Raw genomic sequence first — 22,294 nt, 5'->3', positions numbered from 1 at the left:
CCGCTCCCGTCCCCGGGTTTCCTCCCCGGAACCGCCCCCATTTCCCCGTTCCTCGGCCCCCAGCTCCGCCCCCGTCCCCAGCAGCGCACCGCAAGGAACACCGCTGTTAGTGGCGGCAGCTCTGCGGGCGCTTCTGGCCTAGCCCGTCCCGGTTCGGGGGCTCGCACCGCGCCGCGCACGCCTCGGTCACCGTCGCGTTGCCTATGAAGGGATAGCCTGCGGGTGTGACAGAGCGGGGGTCTCGAGGGCACAGACCGGTTTGTCCGCGATGTGAGCTGGGGGGCCGGCCCATAGCAGACCTGAGCCTCAGGTCCATAAAAAGGGGGTGGTCGCCCTAAGAGATGGTGGCTCTGCCGCAGCTAGGGGGCGAGAACCTGGCGGCGCCTCAGTTTCCCCAGATGCACTCTGGGAGAGACTGAACCGATTGCTCCCTGAAGGTCAACAGCTGGAGCTCTTTACTGAGTGCTGACTGCCCAGGCCAGGGCTGTGGCAGGGCGTCCTTTCCGCGGTGAGGCAGGCTGTGTGCCTCACAGGCACATGGTGACATTCAGACAGCAGGCCACGTGATGGACAGCAGTGGGGGGAAGGAGGGGGGCCCTGGAGTAGCGCAGAGCCAGGCCTGGGCACAGGAGGGCCAGTCACCTGGGGGCTGCCCCCACCCTCACAGCCTTTATGGGTGGGCCGATGGGATCCCAGCTCTGCTCCCTGCCACTGTGGGGACTTGAGCAAGAACTCTGAGCCTCTCCCAGGACTGGAGAGTGCCAAGAAGGGCCCCTTGGGGGCTGTCCCCCAGGACTCTGCCCCACCCCACCCAGAGACCCACAACTCCTTCCTGTCTGACTGGACTCCTTCTTGCTGCGGCTGGGTCCACTGTGGCTCGGAAGAGGTAGGAGGTGAGAAGGTTGCCCAAAGAGGAAGGTGGGCTCCCACCCCAGGGTGGGGTCTGGGGGTGGGGAAGAGAAGAGTCAGGGAGAGATGGGGGAGTGGAGAAAGAGACAGGAGGAGGAGCTGAAGCCCAGGACAAGGATGGAGCCTCCAGAGGCCAAGGAAGATTGAACCTCTCTTTCCCAGATGCCCCCCACTCCCCTGCCTTCAGAGGGTCAGACATGTCACCCGTCAGGCAGTTGCCCTGCCTCCACTCCCCGCTGCATCCCCAGCACTTACAGTGCAGGGCCCAGGCAGATGGCAATCACTGTGCCCTGTCCACCCAGCACCGTGTTGGGGGGCAGGGAGCTCTTTATAGATGCCCAAGTGGCTGAGGGTGAGGACATCCCCAGGGAGCCGAGCCAGACGCCAACCTGGGGGAGCCCACCAACCCCAGCCCTGGAGGAGGCTTGGGGATGGATGGTCTGGTTCAGCCCACGTCCTCAGGGAGAGGACAGTGTCACACCACTTCCAGCCTGGGGCTGGGGGCAGGGCCGGAGATGCCCACTCAGGGATGCCCCGGAGGCCTGGTTTAGGGTGGACAGGCACACAGGGGAGGGTGGTTAGCAGAGGTCACGTCACTTCCTGCACCTCTCTGTGCCTCAGTTTCCTTCTCTGTACAGCCCTGCCTCGGAGGGTGCTGGTAAGGAACGAGGGAATGATTCTGGGGAAAGCTGGAGCGAGAGTACCTGGCACGTGGTAAGGGGTACACCAACTTTTGCCCTCACTGTCACCTGCTGTCACAGATGCCAAAGGACCAGGACAGCATCCCTCACATGGGAAAGCCTCAGGCAGTGGCATCTTAAACACGAAAACAGATCCATGGTCCAGGGTAACACCTCAGCCGCAGATGCCACCATGAGGGGCTCTCCTCCTCAGTAAAAGCAGCAGTGTGTGGGAGAGAGTGTGTGTCACCACCCGGGAGTGTGAGTCCACAGTGCACATCTGCGTGTGTTTGCACAGGAAACATCATGAAGACGATGGGAATGGGGACAGATAGTATCCTCTGCTTTGGGGATGTGGGTTCCACACTTTCCCCTTCTTTCTGGCCCTTCTGTGGTTCTAAGGATGAGGTGGTGTGGGGAGAGGGAGGTGGGGGTCCCAGTCCAGACCATGTAGGACCCTGGGCAAGTGGGCTGTTCCTGTGGTGGCCCCCCTGCTGTCCCCACCCTTGGAGAGGCGGAGCCCCTGTCAGCCCTCCGTCCAGGACAGGGAGGACTCTGCCCCCGATGTGCTGTGTGTCGGGAGGGAACTCCTACACCTCTCTGGGCCTGACTCTGTGGAGTGAGGGAGGGGGAGGGCTGGCCCCCCAGGCCCTCTGTGACCTTGAGGAGGGCTCAGGATGTCAGTGGAGGCCCCTGGTTATGGGGCATGTAGGTCCAGCCAGCTCCCTCCTCTCAGGGCCTGCCCTCTCTTTCCCCTCACTGTGGCCCAAATAATTCAACCCCCAGAGCCCAGGACAGGGTGTGGGGCCCTGGGAACGGCCTCCCCTCCCAGAGCCTCCCCGAGGGGGTGGCTAATGTGTGGGCCCACAGCTCCAGGGTGCAGCCCTTGTCATCACTGGACTTCCGGGGCCTGCGAGGCCTTCCCTGGCCATGCCAGCGTTTTGGATCCTTTTCCTTTGCTTTGTCTTTTCTCCCAGTTCCCATCACTAACTGCTGCATGTTTCCGTACTTATCCTGTTTGGCTGACACCACTGTCCTGCCAGCTCCGTGACCTGGGGGCGGCTCCCCGGCATCAGGAGGGGCTGGGGAGAATCCAGCCAGGCCTGGCTGACCGCTGTGTCTGCAGTGCTGGAAACAGCACCGAGAGCGGGTGCCCCATACTGTTGGCTGAGCGGAGGGAGCACCCAGTGTCCTCTACAGTCACCTGAGCGGGCAGCCAGCCTGGGCCGGCAGCTCTGGGGAACAGTGCCGCCAGCAGCTGTGTCCTGAGTGCCCACCAGTCCTCACTTCACTGTTGGCCAAGGCTCCACCCTCAGGCCCCAGGTCCTGTGCCAGGCCCTGATGGGGCCAAAGCTGCCCAGGGGCACCCAGTTCTGCAGCGCCCTCCTGGGAAACAAAGGCCCAGCCCTGCACCTTGGACCCTGGACCGGGGCCCAGCCAGGTCTGGGTGCTGAATGTGCCTCAGGCCCCAGAGGGCGGGTGTGGGAGAGGCCAGAGCCTAGAGTTCCCCAACAGGAGCCGGGCAGGCTGGGCCGGGCCCCCAAGGTAAGGGGATGAGGAGGACAGTCAGCGCTCAGGGGCGCTCGGGCGCTGGTGTGGGGAGCTCTGCCATCCTCACGTTGCCACCCTGGGACCCAGTGTCCAAGAGGAGGGTGGCGTCCCGCCTGGGGACACACGGCAGGGATGCTGATCTGGGTGGGGATCTCCAGGCCTCTAGCCTGGACCCATTCATCAGCGTGACCCCCACACCATTGCTGCTTTGCTCCCAGCCCCACCTCAGAGCTCCAGGGCCTGGGTTCCAATCCTGCCCCACCCACCACCAGGTGCATGACATGGGCCAGCAACGCCATCCTGTGCACGTCCCCACCCTGGCCTGCCACTCACACCCAGGAGGCACAGGCTGCCTGTCCCTCAGCCCTGGTGTCCCGAGGGGCAGGGTGGCAGGCTGTGTTTTCAAAGGGGCTTTCCCAGATATGAAAAAGGCGTGAGTGGGCCGTGTCCTCCCGGTAGGACTCCCAGGACTCCATGTGCACGGGCTGCTGGTCTGGGCACACAATTGGCCTGGAAGGAGCCCAGGAGGTGTGATGGGGGCACCCTAGGGAGGGGGAGGGGCCTGCAGTCAGGCATCTGGGTAGGCTGGCCTGTCACTGGGGGCTCTTTTGAGTAGTTTGAATTTTTTACTGTGGGTGTGGAGCATGTACAACAAACAAAATTAAAAATTTAAGAAACAAACAGAGGGATTCTCCTAAGGGTAAAGAGAGAGGACAGGGTGGGGACACTGTGGGGGCCTCACACGGTAGCAGCCCCCTCCCCCCCCAGAAACTTCTCCATCTCGTGAAGTCTCTGGGTCAATCCTCACAGCAGAGAGGGGTTGCAGATGAGCATCTGAGGCTCAGAGAAGTTGAACAACCTATTTGAGGACACACAGCAGGAGCCAGGAGTCCCCAGGGACACTGCCCTGGCTTCTGCAGCAATGTGTGCTCTTCCAGGTGTCAGCCGTTTGCTCCTGTCCACGCTGGAGCTCCACTCCACGTGGCCAAGGGCACAGCCACAGCCACAGGCGTGGGCTAGGTGGTGACTCGACGCAGACTTGGACCCCAACTCTGACCTCAGCCTGGGAGTGCACAAGGACAGAAGCTGTCTGCAGCTAAGCCAGTGGGCCTTTATTAAGGGCCATCTGTGTGCTGGGGTGTTGCCTCTGGACCCCATGAACATGGGGAACTGTACCCCCTCCAGACCTCATCTCTTGGGACTCCTGGGATCTTACACGCCTTGCCCCCAACTCTACCCCGTATGTTTCATCTCAGCCTTTGCAGACCCTCCTGAGTGCCTGCTTCATGCTGGGTGCAGGGGATACTGTGGCTGGGACCTGGCTCAGCTCATGGAAGGGGCAGGCAGGGAAGGCTTCCTGGAGGAAGAGGGGCCTAAGCAAGGGTTATGGGATAGGTCAGATAGGCAGTGGAAACAGGAGCAGCCTGAGGCCCAGGTGAGGAACAGGCCATCCGCAGGCTGTTCCGCATCACTAGAACCCAGCGTGCTGGGCAGGCCTGGAGGGAGCCAGGGATGGCTGGAAAGGGCAGAGGGGCATGGTCTGAACTGAGTTAGGGTCCAGGAGGGGCCTCGACTGGGCGGGTGTGTGTGAGGAGTGCCCCTGGGACCCTGAGCACCACTGCTCAGCATGGGACACGGTGGGGTCCTCCTGGATCCTACAGCTGGCTAGGGCCCCAGAGCAGCAAGCTGCCAAGAGCAGTGAGCAGCACCAGGCTAATGGCAGCTGGCCGCAGGGCGTGGGCCCCGCTGGCGTTGCAGAGGTCAGTGGAGCAGCACGTGACATTCTTCTCGCCTGCATAGTAGCTCTGTGAGTCATCCACACAGGCCGAGCTGCACCCCTTGCTGATGACGGTCAGGAGGCCAACAGCACCTGGAGGGGGCAATGAACCACTGGGATAGGCCGGGTCTTGGATGCTCACCTACCTGGCCTTGCTCCAGCTCCCATGCCCCCTCCTGTCCCCACTCTAACCAAAACCCTAGAGTCACCCTGAGTCAGCCTCAAGACTATGAGCAGTGTGAGGGCAGGGGCCTGGTCTCATTCGTGTCCACATGACCAGGGCAGCCAGACCTTCTGCTGGGCACTAGAAATATTTAATGAATGAGTGAATGCATGGATGGATGGGTAAGTGACAGATGGATAGATGGATGAGTGATGGATGGGGGGGGTGGATGGATGGATGAGTGATGAAGCAGGATGGATGGGGGATGGATGGATGGAGGCATGAGTGATGGATGGAGGGATGAGTGACGGATGGGGGGATGAATAGGTGGCTGAGGGATGGGGATGGATGGATGGGAAGCTGAGCACCTCTGTCTGTGTGTGGATAGGTGGACAAGTGGGCAGGTGGACAGACAGAACAGTTCAGTGGCAGAGACCTAAACCCAGGTTCTCTGAGTCCCTACCAACAGAGGGAAGGTGCAGGGAGTCTGAGGGGAGGGTGCAGGGGGCAGGCCAGGGCCACTCCCAGCCCAGGGAGGGCTGGGGTAGGACTGCGGGGACCTCAGGGCCACTCACGGATGTACTCAGTCCGGCACTGGGTCTCGGAGCTGGTGCAGTTCTGCACGTTCTGGCAGTCCTGGTTCTTCACCTGGGCTGTGCAGGAGTAGCACTGCAGGGCGGTGCCTGTGGAGGGGGGTGGCTCAGAGGCTGCCCAGCCTGCCCACCCATGGGGCGAGGAGTGCTGTCTGGCCCCTTCCAGGCTGCTGGAAACGTGAAGGAGCAGCTGGGAACAAGAACCTGCCGCAAACTTGGACACCCCTCACCAGGAGGGTACTGCACTCATCAGAGTCCACCCAGGGCAGCCCCCTGCCCACTCCCTGTCACGGTGCCTGGAACCCACCAGCAATGTCCCGGCCTGCTGCTGAGGGTTTTAAAGCCCCATTGAGATGCCCACACTCCTGGGAGGAGGGTAGTGACGAGCCTCAGCTTGGGGACTGGCTGACCCCACCCAGCAGCTTGTCCCGCTGGGCACCGGGCAGGTGAGGGCAGGGTGGCCAGGATCCTTCCTGGAATTTTCCATGCCACCAGGCATCAAGACCCTCCCATCCTTGTCCCTAACAGCCTGTGCTATGAGACCAGGGGTGGCCCCGGGCCTGGTCCTGCTTTGTCCCTGGGGTAATTGCTTCAGCTGTCATGATGATTAGGTCTCCCCTTGGTCAAAACAATCATGCTACCGGATCCAATCACCTCAGTGCCAGTAGGGCTCCATGCCACCAGCCCTGTGCTCATCACCACACACACTGGGGACCCTTGAGGTCCCTGGGGGCCAATGTTGTGATTCCCATTTTCCAGAAGAAGCAGCTGAGGCTCTGAAAGGTTTAGTGATTACCCAGGGACCAGGAGAGACCAAGCCAGGCCTGGAGTCCAGACTCAGCCCGGGCACCAGGACCCGGTCCTCTCGGGACCACTCCCAGCCCTGCCCCCATTCCAGTCTTCCCGCCTTCCCTCTGTGGCGCTTCTTAACTTGAGGCTTTTTGCCCCTGTGCCTCCCACCCCACCACAGGTTCTCTGTGCCTCTGTCTGTCTGTCTGCACCTCCAAGAGCCAGACCCTGCCCCACGGTGGTGGAGAGACACCTGTGCTGCCCACCTACGTCTGCCTTGGGAGACAGCTGGGGGCCGACCGCGGGGTGAGTCCGACTGCATCCTGGCTGCTCCAAGAGCTGCCCCGGAGGGGACGTGGGCAACGAACACCCCTCCTTCCCGCGGCTGCCTCCCTTTCCTTCCACCTGACCTCCCTCCTCCCTATCCCACTCCTCCTCCTCTCTCTGCCCTCTGGGCTGGGTTCCCTCTCTGGAAGCCCCTCTGGCCTCCCTCGATTGCCCCCACCCCTGCTCCCCCGGCCCTGCCCCGTGGCCGGCCGAGGTCTCACCTGGCTGCAGGGCCAAGCCAGTGAGCAGCAGGGCGAGGAGGACAGCCTTCATGGTCACAGGCAGACAGTGGTGGAGCGGACCTCAGGGCGGCTTTATATAGCTTCAGCCCGCAAGACAGAGGCTTGGTGGTGCGAGGCCGGCACGAACAGGTTCCCGGGGCAGTGAGTACCTGAGGGTGGGGCAGATCCCAATCTCCGGCTGCCCCGCCAGGCTGCACCCTCCCACTCCCTTTGTCCTTCTTTCTGCTTCCAGAAGGCAGAGGCTGCCCAGGGCAGGGGCCACACTCCTCACCCGCAGCTATTTCTCAGCCACCCCAGGAGGAGGCCCAGGTGACACCTCTGCCTTCTCAGAGCAGGCAGCCAGGCCAGGGAAGGGGGACCCCCTTCTGGAGACTCGTTCACTCCTTCAGTCTTTAAGCCAAGATTGAGGGGTGCCTCCTTCAGGCCCCCCTGTTCTCCTTTGCCCTCCTGGGGCTCACAGCCCTGCGGGCGTGACAGGCTCTGATCAAACATCACAGACATGTCAGCACGGACCTCTGCCATCAAGAGTGCAGGCTACAGAGAGGGCACCCCGGGGACCGTTCTGGGGCTGTGCCTTGGAGGCTCACAGGGCGCTGGTGCCTCTGAGGCACACAGGCCTGGAGCATCAAGTGTGCGCAGGTCCCTTGGGACCTTACTTAAGCCCCATGCAATGCGGAGCTTTAGCTGTGAGGGAGTCAGGGAAGCGCGGTGTTTGTGGCCTCTGCTGTGGGAGGAGGCAGAAGGGAGTTGGCCCTGGGGTGGACATTCTCTGTCTGGACCCCAGCCACTCTCCAGCCTGCTTTGTGCCCTGGGATCCCACAAGGATTCCAAAAGGGCTTCCATCATCCAGAGACCTGAGGGTGGGAGGTTCAGAGGTCAGGCCATCTCTTCTGGCCACCCTGACTGCTGGACCATGGTGGCAGTGGCTGTGTCCCTGCTGGCCAGCCTTCTCCTGTTGTGCCAACTCTGGCCAGCCTCTGCAGCTCTTCTTTCTCTCATCCCCCGAAGCCCAGGGGGCCAGTGGCTTCCAGCTGCTGGTAGCCTGGGGCCATTAGAGGTCCCTGATGACCCTCTCGACCTGATCCTCCCTTTGGAAAACAGTCTCCCCGGGACCCCTTGGGGTGCCTGGCCATGCCCGCTGCCTGCTGGCCCAAGTGTCTGAGGGACCACACGCCCCTCCCACTTGGGGGGAAGAGTTCCTTTTATTTCCCAATGCCCTTCTGGCCCTGTGGATGGCATCTCTGACCTGCATCTTACTCCCTGATCCTTGATTTCCACCTGGAAAAGGGCCCTGGGGATGTCAGGGGTGGTGAGGGTACCTGGGCAGCAGGGCAAGGCCAAGGGGCAGGTAATCCCTCCAGTGGGGGAATGGCTCCCATCTTCTCACCTTGAGCCCTGGAACAAGATGATGCGCCATGTGGGCCAGGGGTCTCCCTGCGTCTCACAGCACCTCTGGGGTCTCCTCTGCCAACCCCTTGGCATCCTCCAGGTTGGGCTCTTCCCATGGAGATTGTCTCTCTGTAGGAGGTGAGGAGCCTGGGGCCCAGAAAGGGGCAGGAACTTGCTCAAGGTCACACAGAGGTGAGTGTGGCCCCTCTGCCAATGCGCCTTCCTTACCCACTCTGCCCACCTGGAACTTTCTCTCTGAAGACCCCCTCCAGCCCACAGTTCCAAACGCTCAGGTGCCTCAAACAGTAAGTAAAGTGTCTGTGACCTCACCGTTTCTATGGGTGGCCTCCTGCCTGTCTGTCCCCCACACCCAGCTCGCTGGGACTGGAGGCTCTCTGGACCGGAGCCTTTCTTATCTGTCTTTTTATTCAAGGCACCCAGCACCTAGCACCAGCCTGGAACATTCATTCCTCAAATATTGACAGGCGCATAAGTGTTTGTTGATCTGATTTGATATGAAGTGATTACTCTAAGGCAGTGGTTCTCAAACGGGGATGCTTCTGTGCCACAGGGGACCTTTGGAGATGCCTGAAGACATTTTCAGCGTCCCAGCATGGGGTTGCTCCCGGCTTTCAGTGGGTACAGGCCAGAATGTGCTCATCATCCTGTGGAGCACAGGACGCCTCCGATGACAGAGAGCCACCCGGCCAGGTGTCAGGCAGAACCGTGGGCCCCGCGCAGAGCCGTGGGGATGACGCTGCCAGCCCGGTGGGTCTGGAGGGCAGGGGATTAAACCAGCAAGATTGCTCTTGAGCCTCCGGGTCTCACGGACTCTGCCTCGCTGGGCTGGCTTGAGACCAGCCACCCCTTTCTTCCTTCTGATTTCTCCCTTTTGGCACGAGGATGTCTCTCCTGGGCCTGTCCCTCCCACCTTTGTATTTTGGACGCACATAACTTGTCTGGTTTCACAGGTTTGTGGCTGAAGAGGAATTCTGCCACAGGATGAGTCACACCTGCACTCCGCCGGTCGGAGCCACGTGACGCTCAGATGGGACCGGGCTTTAGACGTTAGAGCTGACGCGGGAGTGAGTTAAGACTTTGGGCTGTTGGGATGGAATGTGTTTGCGTGTGAGCAGGACAGGAATTTGAAGGCCAGGCACGGAATGCTATGGCCTGAATCGTGTCCCCCCCACAGTTCATAATTTGAAGCACTGACCCCAACGTGAGGGTGTTTGGAGGGGGATGACTGGGGTTAGATGAGGTTGTGAGGGTGGGCCCCCATGAGGGGATCAGTGTCCTCAAAGAAGAGACTCCAGAGCTGCTCTCGGCCACGTGAAGACCCAGCGAGAAAGGGCCATCTGCGACTGGGAAGCGAGTCCAGCCCGGAGCCCGACCATCCTGGCAGCCTGGTCTCAGACTTCCTGCCCCAGAGGGCAAGAGAGATGTTTCTGCTGTTTACGTCACTCGGTCTGTGGGGTTTTGTTATGGCAGCCAGAGCAGACTGAGACAAATGGCCTAATGGCCACAGTTCAGATCTTAAAGACCACGGCCAGGACGCCCCGAGAGACAGGTGCGAAGCCCGTCCTGACCAGAGGCTGAGCTCTGACCTCAGCCCAAAAGGGAGCCCTCACTAGGGTCACAGTGTGAGCTTTGACCCTGTCACCAAATAAGCTCTGATCCTGGTCACACTCTGAGCCCTGAACCTGGTCACACACTGAGCCCAGATCCTGGTCACACTCTGAGCCCTGACCCTGGTCACACTCTGATCCTTGACCCTGGTCACACTCTGAGCCCTGACCTTGGTCACCTTCTGAGTCCTGATCCAGGTCACACACTGAGCCCTGACCCTGGATACACATTGAGTTCTGACCCTGGTCACATGCTGAGCCTCATCTCCTGTCACTCGTGCTTTGAGCACACACTGAATACAGCCCCTGAGCCTGGATCCTCTGGTGGTCCCACTTTCTGGGAAAGTCTGTCACAAAGGGGCAGGAGTCCCTGCTGTCACTCCATGCAGTGGACGGGGTCTGGGCGTAGCTTTGACGTGACTCAGCCTTAGCCTTCTTCCTTTCCTCTGCTCTGCGGTCACCTCTTGAACTCCAGATTTTCTTGTTCTCTCTTGACCTAGCTACCTGTCCAACCCCTGAGGCCCCAAACCAGTTGGGTTCCCTGGAGAGCCTGCCTGTTCACATGGCCCAGGAGTTTCCCCACTCTTGGCAGGGTGTGAAGCTGGGGCTGGAAGGACCAGCAGTGGGGCCAGGCCCTGGGGGCAGCAAGGCGGCTGGAGGCAGACCCGTACCTCACAGGGGGTCCTTGCTAACAGAGGACCATGATCTCCTGGGGCTGCCACACAGTCCCACACTGGAAGAGACATCATTTTTGGATTAGTTCTTTATTTTATGCAGAGTTCACTTTAAAAAATAAAGATGGTGCATTAATTGGAAAACCACAACTGATTTCACCTTCCACTTTTGTGTCTTTTCCTTTAGGAGAGTCCAGTCAGAGATCCAGAGGGTCATCCGTGCACTGCCAGGCCACTGATAGATGGGGGAGAGCATCCTCCGTGCCAGACCCTCCATTTTGGGTTCTCAAAATTAAGGCCATGTCTTGCAAGCTGTGTCTTGAGGAAACTGAGTCCCATGAGGGCCCTGGGAGTCCGCGTCCCACCCTGGTCCACCATGGCTGAGCTCCCACAGGCCCCGTCCTGGGCGCCAGCCTGTCTCTAAGTCCCCAAGGGCCCTGCGTCCCATGGGAGGCACTTCTTCCTGGTTCTCATAGAGGCATCCTATGGACCATCAGTGGCTCTGCCCTAAACCTGCTCCCCTCTGGCCCCAGCACCAAGGTGGCGATGGGCCCACACCCTCCTCAGACCCCTGCCTCCCAGCCTCAGCCCCTTGCTGGGCCCTTCCCCCTCTGGCGTCTTTCGGAGCTGTCCCCCTCTCCCCATGCTCCTCCCTCCTGAAGTGAAGTCAGCATGCCCAGGAGACCCCAGCCAGCCTCAGGCGGTCCTCTCTCTGCCAGCCCGGCGTGGGCTTCACAGGTACCATCAGCCTGGAAGCCAAAGACCCCTCTTTGCTGTGAGAGACTCACCACCCCAAGACCTTCCCTCTGGGGGCTGGATGGTGATGTCGCCCCACCTCAGGCCCCCAGGACCTGGGTGAGGGGCTCTGCTGGGTCCAGCGCCACCTCCAGGTGAAGGGCTGCAGGTAGAGGGACAATGTGCACAGAAGGAACTCCAATGGGCTTGGAGCAAGACGGTGAGAGCCAGACCTGGTGTGGCCTGCTGGCCTAATGAGGACCCTGCCATGGAGTGCCCTGGGAAACCAGGGGTAGGGCAGGGCAGGGATCTGCTCAGACTGACCCTCTCAAAGACCACTCCGGCTGTGCAGGGGAATGGGGACACCAGTCGGGAAGGGGGCTGTTGTGGTGCTCCAGGCGTGGTCTGGGGGCTCAACCTTGTGCATTGGGGGGAGGGGAGCCCTCAATGCCAGGCCCTAGGAGACACCAGTGGATGTTCTTCCTTTTCTTCTTTTTCTGACCCCTTCCTTTCTGCCAGAGTGGACTCAGTCTTTGAGATGAGGCCTGAGGGTCCCAGAGTGATGGTGGGAGCATCTGGGGAGCCCCATGCATCTTGGGGTTGAACCGCAGTTCCCTGCTGAGCCCCAGGCCCCTGTCAGCACCATGAAGGTGCCCGGGGTGGGGGGTGGGGGGGTGTGTGCACATGATCCCGTGTCCACGAGGTGGCAGCAGAGTGTCATACACAGGGATGGAGCCAGCCTCCTGGTGCCACCTTGCTGTCCCAGGAGACCATTCTAAGGGACCGCCAGTCCAGGAGTCCTGGGTTCCAGTCCCATCCATGCATGCTGTGCTTGGTGCCCCGTTTCCTCCTCTGTCAAAAACACCTGACTCGAGCATGCCCAAATCGCTGGCCCACAGTGCGTGTACCATAAAACGGTTGCTGTTCCACGCCATGAAGTTTCGGGGTGCTTTGCCATGCAGTGGCAGATGGCTGATCAGAGGGGCAGGGGCAGAAGCGAAGACCAGGGAGGGAGCAACTGCAACATCAGGGGGCTTGGGCCAGGCGGAGAGAACTGGCAGGAGTGAGAAGAGGTCAGAGGTTGCATGGATGTGGAGGGCAGAGCCAGGTAGAGCTCGTGGTCCACTGGGTGTGGGGTGTAAGGATGACTCTGAGGTTTTGGCCTGAGTGAACGGAAAGGCGCAGTTGCCACTCACTGGGATGGGGAGTGTGTAGACAGAGCAAGGCTGGGCAGGAGGATCAGCAGCTCAGGTTTGGAAATGCTGGTTTTGGGGTAGCTGGTAGAAGGCTACATGGGGATGCTGGGTAGGGCATAGGAGTCCAGAGGTCGTGGGAAGGGTCCTGGGAGGAGACATGAATTCGGAAATTCTCCGTCTTTGCTGGTATGTAAAGCCATCAGACTGGAGGAGAGCAGGGAGCCAAGGAGTGAACCTGGCCATTAGGAATCAGCAGGGGAGGGTGAGTAAGGGGGACCGAGGTGGGGCGGGGCGGCTGGGGGGAGGGGTCCTGGGAGCCAAGGGAAGAAAGTGAAAGAAGGAGGAGAGAACTATGGAAATTCATCTTAGTTGCTGCTGTAACAAATGACCATGAACGTGGGGGCTGAAAACAGCACACATTTATTAGCTTACAGTTCTGGAGGGCAGAAGTCTGAAACGAGTCTTATGGAGCTAAAACCAAGGTGTCAGCAGGGCTGGTTCCTTCTGGAGGCTCCAGGAGAGAATCTGTGTCCTCGCCTTTTCCAGCTTCTAGAGGCTCCTGCTCTACTTGGCTTGCGGCCCTCCCCTCACCTACAAAGCACACGCTCTAACCCGTGTCTGTTGTCATCTCTCCTTTTCTCCCGCTGCTCCCATCATCGCATTGTCTTCTCTGACCCTGATACTCCTTCTTCCCTCTTATGAGGACCCTGTGATGACAGCGGGCCCACCAGGATCATCTTCCATCTCAAGAATCTCAATCGCACCTGCAAAGTCCCTTTGTTGTGTATTCACACATTCTGGGTTTAGGGTGTGGACATCCTTGGGCAGAGCATTATTCAGTCCACCACAGTCTGTCCTCTGGTCCCCAAAGATTCATATTCGTCACACAAGCAAAATACATTCACCCATCCCAGGGTCCCCCAAAGTCTCGACTCATTACAGCATCAACTCAAGCCCAGGTCTCACCAGCTCAGAAGCGCTGCATCTCATCGTCCAGGTCGTCTCAACTAGGGATGGAGGAGGCGCCAGCGAAGCAGCAGGACGGGCAGGAAGAAAACAGCCTTGGCCACTGGCTTTCGCCACGGGAAGGGGCTAAGTCACTGCCCGTCCCCCGTCGGGAACCCCCACCTGGAAGGGGGTCCTGTCGGGGGCACAAAGCCCAGTCGGCCTCCCGCCCAGCCGCGCCCAGGACTCCCAGAGCCCCCACTCCTTCCCAGGGTTCCACTCATCGCAAAACCCGAGACTCCCACCCTGCAGACGACCACGTCGAGGCGCAGACCGCCCCCCGGCCCCGGCCATCCCCGCGAGGATCTCCCGCCCCGGGGCCCAGCGCCTCCCGTAGCGCCACCGAGAAGCGAGTCCTCCGGCCGCCTAGAGCGTCCCGGAAGTGGCTGGGGAAGGCGGAGAGGCGCGGACCGGCGGAGGGCGGAGCGGGCGCGCTTCCGGCGGCGGTGGCGGCTCGCAGGTGAGTGGAGCCCCAGCGCAGGGCGGTCCTTGCTGCCCGCGGCGGCGGGCGGCCTCCCCGGCCCACATCCCGCCCGGCCCGCCAGGGCGCCCCGAGGTCGCGCGTCGTCCCGCGCCGCAAGCCCGCAGGGACCTCTGGGCTCTGCGGACAGCAGGACGCGGCCCCCGGGGAGCCGGAGCGAACATCGGCGTGGTTTTCCCTCTGCATTGGCCCCCGCGCCCCGGCGTGCGCCCCCACTCCGCCAGACCCGGCCGGGCGGACGCGCTTTCCGGACGGGCCTCTCCCGGGGCGGCATTCCCTCGGCGCGGCGTGGGCCCCGCGGAGGACGCGTCTGTGCGGGCCCCCCCACCCGGGAGCGCCCTCGCGGGCTCTCCCCGCAGCGGCACGCCCCGGCGTGTCGTCCCTACTCAAGGACCCCCGTCCTCTTGCTGTCGAGACTTAATCCCTCTGCTCCTCGGTCTCCAAAAGACTTGTTTCTCGGCCTTTCTCCCTGATAGTCCCGGTAAATGGGGTGAAAATAGGGACCCTAAAGCTGACCCGAGACTGACCCGAGAGAGCAAAAGGACGCCCAGCGCTGGCCCGTGACATGCCTGGAATTTGTCTTTGGGACTCTTGCTACATTTCAATAAACTTTTCATTTCTATTGAGTTGTGGTCTCAAAGGGCTACTTTTTAATGCTCCACGTAGGAGTAGTCCTGTGGTCTCGCCAGTTGCAGGAAGTTGGAAGAAGTAGCCACAGTAAGGATCTGGGAGGCGGGTGAGGTGGGGAGGCCCTGCTGGAAGCGCATCCGTGAGTGCTGCGGACCTTTGGCGGTGTAGGCCGTGATGGGCACAGGCAGTGATGGGTTCAGTGGGGTGGTGTGGATGTTGGTTGGGTGGTCTGCAGTCCTTCCCGGGTGAGAGAGGAGAGAGAGGGCTCAGGCCCAGTCCTGAAGGGAGGGAGGGGGCGCAGCTGGCTGTGAGGGGGGAGACAGGATTGTCATAGCAAACAGTGCTGAGCAGGGCAGCAGCTCCTCACACCTCCCAGGCCAGAGGACGTCTGTGTCTTAGCAGGCGAAGCGCGCGGGTCTGTGATTCTTGCTGGCTGCCCCCGCCAGCAAGGATGCATCCACTGTGCCCTGTAGGTCTGCCCATGGCACAGGGGGAGATGGACATTTTGGGGAGGTTGTTATCAAAGGATGGACTTGTTCAGCCGGAAGGAACCACAGTGGCCCTGATCTTTCCCCAGAGGAAGGATGAGAACATACTGGAAACACCGAGAGAGACACATTGGGTGAGACCTGCGGGGCTTGTGTGAAGTCGCTTTCCTTTGTATGATCTTACTAACTGTAACCAAAGGTGTCTCTGTAAACTTAAACACAGAGTTTATTACTTAAAAGTTACAAAGCTGATTCAGCAAGAATGCCCTGCTCTCAGCGGGGCCATGAGACAATTCTCATGTTCTTGTTTCCAGCATGAATTAGTGATTTGTTCATAGAGCATTCTAGACTAATGAGTACTTAGGAAGCCCCTGCTCTGGTCTGGCCCTTTTACTGTGTCCGCTGAGTGTGTGCATGCACGTGAGGGTGGGTGTGAGTGTTGTGTGCACACTCACTTGGGAGAGTGCACATGGGAGCAAGTGTGAGTGAGTGTGTGTGTCCAGAGACATCCTAGAAGTCTGAGTGTGTCTGTGGGGGCTAGTTGGTTGTTGGGAGACTGACAGCCCCTCCCAGCTCTGGGAGGAGCCTGCTGCCCGTCCAGGCTTAGTTTTCTGGAAGCTGTTTGGGGACTGCTGTTTAAGGGGGCTTTGAGGAGACCCACCCCAGGTGGAGTTTGAGGAGCCTTGTTCCAGAAGGGGCTTGTAGGCTCCCCAGCCCTGGAAGATTTTGAGGAATTCCTGCTCCCCGCAGCACCTTCATCCCTTTCCTTGGCTGTTTTAGAAGGAACAAGGGGTTTGTGAAGCTGGTTAGGTCAGAGAAGTGGCTCTTCGGTTGCCCAGTGCCTGCGACTTCCTGGCTTTGTTCAGTGGCTTCTTCCTTAGTGTTTTCCCCAGGAAGGCCAGGTTGCTCCTGCAAGAGCCACTTTTAATTTGGAGCCATAGCAAGTGACTCAGGTCACTTGGTGGAAGCTCGGAAGAGCTGGTGTGTCCAGCATGTCAGGGGCTGGGCCGAGAGCTGTGCAGCCCCCCAGACACCACATTGCTTGCTGGCCAGCTCACATGTTGGTTGTCTCTACAACACTTGTTTCAGCTGCAGCTCCCTGGTGTGTCCCAGGCGGGAGGCCCTGCTTACGAGTGGCCTGGGCGCGTGCTGTAATGGTTTTCTTCCTTCCCTCCTGCTTTCCAGCCCCTGAAGCACCATGCGTGTGAGACAGCACTGTGCACCCAGCAGAGAGGAGCCCACAGCTCAGACAGGAAGACCTCAGCTGACCTGAAACCAGCTCCCCACGTCCCTCTGCTCTCTGGTCTGTGTCTGAGGGGAGAAGCTGTCACTGTCCCTGCAGAGAAGGCCAGAGGTTCCAATAGTGTGGGGGAGTCCAGGGGTAGTGTGACACTGGTCGCCTCCCCTGCAGAGAGGACCAGGAGCTGCCACGTTACTAGAAGCCTGGAAGACGAGGGACAGCTGAGGCAAGAGGTTGCTGGATCTAGAGAGGGGAACAGAGGAGGAACTGTGGCTCCTGGTGGCCCAGGATATCAGCAGAACGAATCGAAGAAGAGTGGAGAGAGAAACTGAGCTGGGAGAAGGACTGAGAGGAAAGGAGGAGAGGCAGCAAGGCCACCAGGATCTGCCCGGGTGCGTTTCCCCCGGCCACCGGGACAAGCCACCCTGCACATGGCCTCCAAGCAGGCTGCCGGGAGGAGCCCCGGGGAGAAGCGCAAGAGGGTGGTGCTGACCCTGAAGGAGAAGATCGACATCTGCACGCGCCTGGAGAAGGGGGAGAGCAGGAAGGCGCTGATGCAGGAGTACAACGTGGGCATGTCCACCCTGTACGACATCAAGGCCCACAAGGCCCAGCTGCTCCGCTTCTTCGCCAACTCCGACTCCAACAAGGCCCTGGAGCACCGGCGCACCCTGCACACGCCCAAGCTGGAGCACCTCGACCGCGTCCTGTACGAGTGGTTCCTGGTGAAGCGCGCTGAGGGCGTGCCCGTCTCCGGTCCCATGCTCATTGAGAAGGCCAAGGACTTCTACGAGCAAATGCAGTTAACCGAGCCCTGCGTGTTTTCTGGCGGGTGGCTTTGGCGTTTTAAGGCCAGACACGGCATTAAAAAGCTGGACGCGTCCAGCGAAAAGCAGATGGCTGACCACCAAGCGGCTGAGCAGTTCTGTGGGTTTTTCCGGAGCTTAACTGCTGAGCACGGCCTGTCCCCTGAGCAGGTCTACAACGCAGACGAGACCGGCCTTTTCTGGCGGTGCTTGCCAAACCCCACCTTGGAAGGCGGGGCTGCACCCAGCACCAAGCAGAACAAGGACAGGCTGACTGTCCTTATGTGTGCCAATGCCACGGGCTCCCATAAGATCAAGCCCCTGGTGATCGGGAAGGGCAGCGGCCCCAGGGCTTTCCGAGGCATCCAGCACCTGCCTGTGGCGTACAAGGCCCAGGGGAACGCATGGGTGGACAGGGAGATTTTTTCCGATTGGTTCCGTCACATCTTTGTGCCCTCTGTGAAAGAGCACTTCAGGACCCTGGGCTTGCCCGAAGACAGCAAAGCCATCCTCCTGCTGGACAGCTCCCGGGCCCACCCGCAGGAGTCTGAGTTGGTTTCCGATAACATCTTCACCATCTTCCTGCCCGCCGGCGTGACCTCCTTGATCCAACCCATGGACCAGGGCATTCGGAGGGATTTCATGAGGCATTTCATCAATCCCCCACTCACGCTTCAGGGCTTCCAGCCCCGTTACAACGTGAATGACGCCATTGTCAACGTGGCCTGTGCCTGGAACGCCGTGCCCAGCGACGTATTTGGCCGCGCCTGGGGGAAGCTGTGGCCTGCAGGGACACTGGCCGAAGGCTCGTCTTCTGAGGAAGAGCCCGAGCGCCTCAGAACTAAGCCTCATGCCCAGACCTTTGCCCATGTCCTGGAGCCAGGCAGCAGGCTTCCCCGGGGTGCAGCCGCCGCTCGGGGCGGGCCTGCACAGGTGGCTGGAGAGGGGCGGCCCGCTGTTGCAGGCCCAGCTCTGGCCGTGGGGAGTCCGGAGCAGGCCGAGGAGGAGGGCGAGGAGGCGGCCTGGGAGCAGGCGGCCGTGTCCTTTGACGCGCTCGTGCGCTTTGCGGAGAGGCAGCCCTGTTTCACGGCACAGGAGGCCGGGCAGCTGCGTGCGCTGCGCTCCGTCTTTGTGCGGCAGCGCCAGGAGAAGCGGCGACCGCCAGCCCCTGGTGCCATGGTCAAGCTCGAGGTCCCCCAGGACATGGCCTGCTCCTCCACGGCGGGCAAGAACTGACTGCCGGCGCCCTCCACGGCGCAGTGTGCTGCAGGGCCCGCGCGAGCGGGAGCTTCCCCACGAAGGTGGGCGTTGCCCTGGGCGGTCTCCTTACTCGGGACAGCCCCATCCCCCACATTGCAGTTAACCCAGGTGTCACAGTGATACCTGGCCTGTCTGGTGAATGGGAGGAGATGTTCTGGAAGGGCCCACCCAAACCTAAAAAACATACCAGAGCCTCCTATGGCTGGATCCCAGCGCCAGGTTGGGCAGTGTTCACTGGCTGAGCCTTGCTGTGTCCAAGGGTGGAGATGTCTGTCCATCTATCTGTCCTAGAGGAGACAAGGAGAAAAGCTGACCCTCAGGCCAATTGATGTGATGGCAGTACATGCCACCACTTGACAGGGCTAGCGTTTCCCAGGGCCGCCTCTCCCCCCACTCGGGGCTCGGTCTGCTGGTCTGGCGTCCATGTCTGTGTTACATAGTCCTAGCGGACAAGGGCCAGGACTCACTTTATGACCTCGAGTCAGTGTAGTCCCCTGCTCCTGGCTTTACAGGCAACCTGTCATCTCCTGTTCACATGTCCCCACCTCAGATGTGGTCTCACTTAGCAGCACAAGTCTCTCCTGGAAGTTCCTCCACATTGCCAGCAGATCCGCCTCTCGGGGCTCACACCCCAGGGTGTGGTGGGCCGCCTGCTGGCCTGACGTGATAGAGTCGCTTCCCGTAAAGTGGGTCGCCCTGATGGAGGGCCCCAGGCACTGCCGGTATTTCCCTAGTCGTGGCTCAGAGTCCAGTGTATGGTCCGCTCTACCACATTCCCCGGAATTTCACGTTTACGGCGTTTACACAAACAAATCTTGATCAGGCATTTGGAAATCAGTCTTAGGTATGCATGTGCCCAACAGAAATGGCGAAGTAAGCTGCCAGAGGTCTAGCAGGATTTGGACTTTCATTTGCAGCTGTTTACGGCTTACTCACAGGGACAAGCTGGCTATCCTGGTGGGTTTGCAAAGGCCGGTCCTAGGAAGACACGATGCTTCCTCACCCGCCTGGAGCCGTGACCACAGGAGGCCCTGTTGTCGTGGTCACCCTCCTTGAACGTACCTGAGTTGGGTGTATTTTTCTGTGTTCTTTTCACCGCCTTACCCTTGAATTCCACCCCCTTCTTGAGTTCACGTCACGGCAGCTGATTGGGCCTATTGTTTTATTCTGTTCGCTGTTATTCTGCCAAGAGACCTTTGTTCCCATGAGAGCCGAGGGCACTCGGGTTTGGTTTGCAGCCCGGTTCTCTTGTCTTTCTCCATCTTTCCACACACTGGGGTGCTGGCCACGGCTGCCGTGGCACTGTGCCGTGGAGCGCCTGTGTTCCTGCTTCCAGTGAATGTGTGCAGACGGTGGAGGAGGCACGGGCCGGTTTATAAGTCTTGTCTCCTTCACTGTCTGGGTGACATCTGTGCACTGTGTACTTCTGTGCCACTTCGGGACTCATGTCCCCCTGCTGTTGAATTGCAGCTGCTTGAGGTGTCACAGGGAGTTAGATGTCAGAGTCGTGGGAGAGGCTGCCCTCGGTGGTGGCAGCATGGAGTGGCGGATGGACGTGCTGAGGAGCTGCCCCCCACGGTCAGCCCCTGAGCCCACCCTAGCAGTTTTCGAGCAGTAGGACTTTGCTGGGTGGAGGGAGCCAGGGGAAGGGTTCCTGGCTGGCTCTCCTAGGTCCCCTGTGGACCGTTTGTTCTGATCAGACTGTAGACCCCAGGCTGGACGCTTGTCGTGACCTCACGACCTGCCCCTGTCCTGGCTATGTTGTGGCCGATCAATAAACACTTGTCCACGGCCAGCTGAGGGGTGTCTGTGCTCAGGGCGCTCCTGCTTCCAGAACCCGCTGCAAAGCGCGGCTCCAGCTCCTCGGGAGGTTCTTGGCGGAACAGAACTCAGCCCTTCTCGCCTCCATCTCCCCTAAGGAGCCAGCATGGCCTCCTCCTCACATGGCGATCTGGGCGGAGTGGGAGTTGTTGTGTAAGTGAGCTGCGAGTGCTCGCAGAGACCCGGCTGCCCGGGAGGGTCCATCCCCCTAGCATCCGTCCCCAGGTGCTCTGCTCTTTGCTTACATCCGGTTTCTGAGATGCTCAAGTGGCCAGAATGCTTTAGCCTCAAAATCTTTTTGCCCAAAGAATCTTAGGTGGAGCCCCACGGGGCTGGAGGGGAAATCAGAGCCGGGTGGGACCTCACCCCCTCCCTCCCTCTCCAGGGCTGCTGAGGCCCCTCAGGAAGCCCAGGGCTCCCTGGAGCAGAGCATGGGGACGCCTCCCCATTCCCAGGGAGCGCCCAGCCCAGGGCCCCTCCCCCTGCAGCTTGCACTGGCAGGGTCACCGGTGCTGTGTCGTGGCAGCTTCTCCACCCCCCGCAGAGCCTCTTCCCACCCCTGTGCTCACTGGGTGCTGTGAGAAGGCCGCTCCTCCCATGCACTTAGGACCTCAAGTGCACGTCTGTGTCCAGTCACCTGGGGAAGGAACCGCCATGGGACATGCGCCGCGTGCCCGCCCTCCTCCCCAGGCAGCAGCACCAGTGCACCTGTACAGGACCCAGAGTCGTCCCTGTTCAGGACTCGGCGGGCCCCCTCCTAGGTCTCTGCCCACCTCGACCGTCCCCCTTCTCGGTGGCCAGAACGACTCTGCAGACCTAGAGCTGGGAGGGAACTGCCCACGGCCACACGGTGTCCTCAGCAGTGCCAGGGTGGGAACCGGTCTCTCCTCCGCACAGCGTGAGCAGTTGGGCTGTCCCTGGTGCTGGGCTGGCCGGAGGTGGCAGCTGCTTCCTGTTGAGTGAATGAGGGACATTGTTTCCTGGGCGTTGCCTGCAGCCCTGCGGTCCAGGGAAGGGAGACCAGAGTCTGATGGGAGAGGCAGGGCCTCCCTGACTCAGCACAGGCAGCCTCTGGCCAGGAGCTCCCCATCCCTGAGTGTGGCTGATGAGTTAAAATGCTGCTTTAGAAGACACTCAGTGTGAAAGGAAGCTGCAGACGAGGAGCAGAAAGACCCAAGAAGGTGTCGTGGCTGTGCCCTGGGGTCCCTGTCCCACCCCAGGACCGCTGCCGAGGTGGGTGATGTGGTCCCCGTCGTGCAGATGAGGGACTGAGGCCCAGGAAGGCAGAGTGTGCAGAGTCCCTGAGCTGTTTTACTCCACAGCCGAGGTCCTGCTGCAGCCCCAGCTGCAAGAACAGGGCCCAGTTTGATTCCCCCGACTGGACGCCTGAGTATGGAATCCTCAGGCCGCCTGCAGGCTCGGGCTGTGCTTGTCACCTCTCGTCCGAGGGAGGCGTCTGCCCTGTGCGGCACTGCTGAGTTCCAGAAGCTGCTGCCTCTGGCTGCCAGCAGGTGCTCGGAGCCGGCCGAGGGGCCTGGGAGGGACAGCCAGCGCCAGCCCCTCTGTGGACACCGCGCTTGCCACTGAGGTTCAGGTGGCGCAGGACTTCAGGCACACTGACTCGTTTCACCTTTGGCCCTCTCGGTCGCCACGCCTCAGAGGGCCTGCTCAGGCTGTTGGCGCTGAAGCGCTTCTCCTGCGATGGCGTGGAGCAGCTGCCCTTCCCCGACGCCCACAATCACAGTGTGCACTTTCCATTCCCCCTCTGCCTGTGGGGGGCCCAGGGGGCATCCAGGCCCTGAGGACCCCGTCTTTACCCCAGGTCAGCAGGCGCTGGCCCCCATACCACCAGAGCACTGCGCCCCTTGCCCCTCCCCGCCCCAGCAGTTTCTGAGTGGTCAGGCAGGTGG

General features: G+C 60.7%; 2 protein-coding genes and 1 long non-coding RNA gene across 5 annotated transcripts; 2 read left to right on the top strand and 1 right to left on the bottom strand.

Moving 5' to 3' along the window:
* Positions 1-579: 579 nt before the first annotated feature.
* Positions 580-10,870, top strand: LOC123290295 (uncharacterized). Of its 3 annotated transcripts, none has more exons than XR_011493409.1 (4): positions 580-886; positions 6,644-6,768; positions 8,556-8,612; positions 8,992-10,870. It is a non-coding gene; the product is annotated as an uncharacterized lncRNA (long non-coding RNA). The 3 variants fall into 3 exon arrangements; XR_011493410.1 differs by having other exon boundaries at positions 611-893; positions 8,556-8,725; positions 8,992-10,868; XR_011493408.1 differs by having other exon boundaries at positions 611-893; positions 8,992-10,862.
* On the bottom strand, positions 3,747-7,173 carry PSCA (prostate stem cell antigen). Its single transcript, XM_014835462.3, has 3 exons — positions 7,011-7,173; positions 5,656-5,763; positions 3,747-5,010 (listed from the first exon to the last, which is right to left on the bottom strand). Exons 1-3 carry the CDS (start codon positions 7,060-7,062, stop codon positions 4,796-4,798), a joined length of 375 nt encoding a protein of 124 aa, XP_014690948.1. The 5' UTR covers positions 7,063-7,173; the 3' UTR covers positions 3,747-4,795.
* A 3,188-nt stretch (positions 10,871-14,058) lies between the features above and the next one.
* On the top strand, positions 14,059-20,357 carry JRK (Jrk helix-turn-helix protein). Its single transcript, XM_014835456.3, has 2 exons — positions 14,059-14,118; positions 16,443-20,357. The coding sequence occupies exon 2, from the start codon at positions 16,929-16,931 to the stop codon at positions 18,537-18,539; it is 1,611 nt and encodes a 536-aa protein (XP_014690942.1). The 5' UTR covers positions 14,059-14,118; positions 16,443-16,928; the 3' UTR covers positions 18,540-20,357.
* Positions 20,358-22,294: the final 1,937 nt, after the last annotated feature.

The sequence above is a fragment of the Equus asinus genome, chromosome 12 (genome assembly GCF_041296235.1).
Source record: "Equus asinus isolate D_3611 breed Donkey chromosome 12, EquAss-T2T_v2, whole genome shotgun sequence".
Taxonomy (NCBI): domain Eukaryota; kingdom Metazoa; phylum Chordata; class Mammalia; order Perissodactyla; family Equidae; genus Equus; species Equus asinus.
This window is presented reverse-complemented; position numbering and strand designations above follow the sequence as displayed.

What these genes read in the sequence shown, in the direction of transcription:
- PSCA (XM_014835462.3), bottom strand. Translation starts at nt 7,062, where the DNA reads ATGAAGGCTGTCCTCCTCGCCCTGCTGCTCACTGGCTTGGCCCTGCAG. An exon ending in TGGCTTGGCCCTGCAGCCAG is followed by an intron (nt 5,764 to 7,010) that starts GTGAGACCTCGG and finishes CCCCCTCCACAG; the next exon opens with GCACCGCCCTGCAGTGCTAC. An exon ending in GTGCCGGACTGAGTACATCC is followed by an intron (nt 5,011 to 5,655) that starts GTGAGTGGCCCT and finishes TGCCCCCTCCAG; the next exon opens with GTGCTGTTGGCCTCCTGACC.
- JRK (XM_014835456.3), top strand. Translation starts at nt 16,929, where the DNA reads ATGGCCTCCAAGCAGGCTGCCGGGAGGAGCCCCGGGGAGAAGCGCAAG.